Consider the following 4,292-nt stretch of genomic DNA (forward strand, 5'->3'; position numbering starts at 1 on the left):
GCACTTGAAAATGCTTATATCTTTTATAGATGTTTAAAGAACTGAATAATATAGTAGGTATTTCTTTTCTTCTTTTTTGCTTGCTTCTGTAGTGTTATTAAAATAAATTCATTCCTGCTGTTTATGTTGGGCTCCCTCCATTCTTACACATTTCTCTTTTTACCATTGCATGACTAATAATTGCACTGAGTAAAGACATTTTGAAATATATTTTTTCAAAAGCATCACATTATATATTTCATAGTAATTGTCTCAATATATAATGGTAAAGCTGTAACCTTTGATAAATGAACAGTTCTAAAAGCATTTAGTGATCTTTTAACCCACTATTTTGAAATAATTTCCTCTAGCCACTTTTATTCAAGGAAAAGCAAATTTGGAAAGATAAATCTCTCTTAAAAGTTCAGAAAATGTAGTTTTATTAACCTAAAGTGGATTATGCAGTCTTCTCTACATTATTCTGTTTATCCCTCTGAGAATCTCCAGAATTTTGCTTGGGTCTTTGAATGTCATTACAAACCAAAACAACTAGGCAAAATAGAACAAATAAAACCAAAGAAAACAAAAGCACACCGAGAGATGCAAAACATAGGAGAACTCAAACTAAGGTTGTCAGATTACATTTTTTTAAAAACACCTGTGTGCCCTGTCCCTGATAGGGCAGTATGTAGGTAACCACATCTGTACATGGAGTTGGAACAATCTCTTGTAAAGATTTTGGAGAGAACAGTTACAAAAATCAAGCGGTTGGGGCGCCTGGGTGGCTCAGTGGGTTAAAGCCTCTGCCTTCGGCTCGGGTCATGATCCCGGGGTCCTGGGATCGAGCCCCGCGTCGGGCTCTCTGCTCAGCGGGGAGCCTGCTTCCCTTCCTCTCTCTCTGCCTGCCTCTCTGTCTACTTGTGATCTCTGTCAAATAAATGAATAAAATCTTTTTTAAAAAAATCAAGCGGTTAAGCTTGACTCTTATTTATCAGTGTTATGACTTGATAACTCAGTTTCTCTGAATTAGTTCCTCATTTATAAAATTTGTAAAGTGGAGATGACAATATGGATTTGTCAAGTTTCTGTAGGGATTAAGTGAGATAACATCTATGAATCTCTGACAATGCTCAGTGTAATTCTGGAATCAAGAAGCTATTCAATACATTTATTGAAATTGAGTGAGCAGGGGACTTTATCTACTTAGACTTGCATAGTGGTTAAAGGATATTTACTGCTATCTTCTCTGCCAGCTGTTGAAGAATTATTGGCTAGAACATCACGCAGGAGAGTCTATAGACCCTGGGATAATGATTTTGCTGGGATGTAGTACATTGTCTCACACATGTGCTCAGATAGCCACCTTCCCTCTGACCTTTATCAGAACTCGCATGCAGGTTCAAGGTGAGTTTTTTTTTTTTTTTAATGAAGGAATAAGTTAAAAGGTGATTAAGAATGACTTTAATGAAGTATGAATAAAAATTAAGTTAAAAACAGTTTAAAATAACTAAGGTTATTTTAAATGAGTAGAAATTAATTAATTTTAAAAATAGAAGAACTGGAAAATTGATAAATCAAAAGCAGACTCTGATTTTTAAGGCACACATCTTGAATTTATTGTTTAATTATAGAGCCTTTTGTTAATTTTAGATTTTATTTCTTCTCCAAAGTTCTGCTTGGGACTTTACACATTTCCTTCAGTTACTAATGATCTCTTTAAAGAGTTTATAATTAGGAAATACCATGACAAGCAATAGAAAAGATTTTGCTTTCTTCAAACTAAGTCAACAGTTACTCAATGTGAACACGCAGTTTCCCCTCTAGTTCTGCTCTCATTGTTATATTCTGCATCAGGAACGTAATACATTTGTGGAATTGAAATCGTATTGCAATCCCCCCAGTAAGGAGAAATTAAGCAGAAGGGAGGGCATCTGTTTTGTTCTCTCAAGTGAAAGGTTAGAAATTTAGATTTTAAGAAAATACCTTTATCACCTTTCAAGAAGAGGGAAAAAAAACCTTACATAATTCTTTTATTATGTTACTTAGCAAATTATTTAAGGAGTTTTGTGGTGATATTCTCTTATATCTTCTCCTCTTTTTAGTAATACTTTCAGATTTAATTTATATTGCAATCCAGGTGGGGAATCTCTGTATCCATTCCATCATCCACCCATTGCCTTATCCAAGTATTTGTGTCATACGCATTTCCAAATGCTCTTTTGTATTTTATATCTGTGTTTTTCAGTATGGTAACCACTAGTGGCACATGGCTATCAGACACTTGAAATGTTGCTAATTCAATTAAGAAACCAAATTTTTAGTTTTACTTAATTTTACATAATTTAAATTTGAGTAGACACAAGTGTCTAGTGGCTATATTGGACAGCACAAGACCATTCTATAAGTAGGGAGAGAGTAATATTCTAAAGTAATTTTAGCTTCTGTAATTCTCATAAATCATTGGACTATCTTAATGTACAAAGACTGAATGTTGAATTACACTGATTTTTTTTTTCAATTTATAGCACTGGAAGGAAAAGAAACAACAACTTCTATGATTCATCTCATTCAAGAGATACATAACAACGAAGGAAAAAGGGGATTTTTCAGGGGTCTCACCCCAAATATCATAAAGGTGCTTCCTGCAGTAGGCATTAGCTGTGTAGTTTATGAAATAGTGGGACAACATTTGGGATTAATTTAAAAGTGAAATATCAAACTGTTATCATTACCAAAATCACTTAATTGTAAGATAATACCTGACTTATAAAGAGAAATTTGTCTTTTCCTAAAAGGAAAGCCATACCAAATAATTGTTAAAACATTTTTCTTTATTTCTGTCACAAAATTTATAAATTAAATAATCATTTTAGTAAAGTTCTTTAATAATTTAAAATCCTTAATAGCCGCAGAATTCCATTTACACTTCCCACTACTCTCCCTTGAATCCTAACTTGAAACTTCTTTTTATTGGGTTTGGATATACCATGGTAAAATTATAAAACATTTGGTCAGTTGTAGCTGCTTGTGTTAACCTTTTTCTATTTAAATAATTTTTTGAAAAGCTGAGCTTGAAAATGTTTTATACACTAAAACAAAAATCACTGCACTTAAAATCTATGTTACAGCCAATGATCACAGTTTCTCCTTTTTAAGCAAAATGGAACATTGGTTTCCTAATTTCTTCACTGTTCCTTCTATTAGATTGTGGGCAGAATAATGATAACATGATAACCTCTTTCTTCTCTGGCTACTTTATTTGTAAATATAAACATTGTTGGTTCATTTTTATTCTTGATATTTTTGGCTATTATAAGCAAGTCAATATCGAGAACAAATCAGCACTGGACAAATTTGTTTTATCTTCTGATTGAAAAAAATTTGAAAGGAAGAATTTTAAATATTAAATCCATTATTTCATACTTGTTGAAGCAATTCTTTTTTTTAATGTTCAGTTAGCCACTGTGTAGTACATAATTAGTTTTTGATGCGGTGTTCATTGATTCATTAGTGAAGTATAACACCCAGTGCTCATCACAGCATGTGCCCACCTCAATACCCATCACCCTGCTACCCCCTGTTCCCACCCTCCTTCCTTCTGAAACCCCCAGATTGTTTCTTGGTGTCCATAGTCTCTCATGGTTCATCTCCCTCTCTGATTTCTCCCCCTTTGGATTTCCCTCCCTTCCCCTATGGTGGTCTGTGCTATTGATCATGTTCCACATACAAGTGAAACCATATGATAATTGTCTTTCTCTGCTTGACTTACTTCACTTAGCATAATCCCCTCCAGTTCCATCCATGTCGATGCAAATGGTGGGTATTCATCATTTCTGATGGCTGAATAATATTCCATTGTATATATGAACCACATCTTCTTTATCCATTCATCTGTGGAAGGGCATCTTGGCTCCTTCTACAGTTTAACTATTATGGACATTGCTGCTATGAACATTGGGGTACACGTGCCCCTTCTTTTCACTACATCTGTATCTTTGGGGTAAATACCCAGTAGTACAGTTGCTGGGTCATAGGGTAGCTTTATTCTTAACATCTTGAGGAACCTCCATACTGTTTTCCAGAGTGGCTACACCAGTGTGCATTCCCACCAACAGTGTAAGAGGGTTCTCCTTCCTCCACATCCTCACCAACATTTTGTGTTTCCTGTTTTGTTAATTTTTGCCATTCTAACTCGTATAAGGTGGTATCTCATTGTGGTTTTGATTTGTATTTTCCTGATGGCTAGTGGTGTTGAACACTTTTTCTCATGTGTCTGTTAGCCATTTCTATGTCTTTTTTGGGGAAGTGTCTGT

The 4,292-nt window shown here is 34.4% G+C and overlaps 1 protein-coding gene across 1 annotated transcript in view; it reads left to right on the forward strand.

Annotated features, from left to right (window-relative positions):
- The window catches only part of LOC308341657 (mitochondrial adenyl nucleotide antiporter SLC25A24-like), a gene marked incomplete at both ends in the record, with an annotated part of 52,512 nt that extends 49,829 nt beyond the window's left edge, over positions 1-2,683 (forward strand). The window contains 2 exon segments of the mRNA XM_080801677.1: positions 1,233-1,383; positions 2,505-2,683. Coding sequence (XP_080657803.1) covers positions 1,233-1,383; positions 2,505-2,683 — 330 coding nt within the window.
- Positions 2,684-4,292: the final 1,609 nt, after the last annotated feature.

The sequence above is a fragment of the Martes martes genome, assembly GCF_963455335.1.
Source record: "Martes martes genome assembly, chromosome: 4".
Lineage (NCBI taxonomy): Eukaryota > Metazoa > Chordata > Mammalia > Carnivora > Mustelidae > Martes > Martes martes.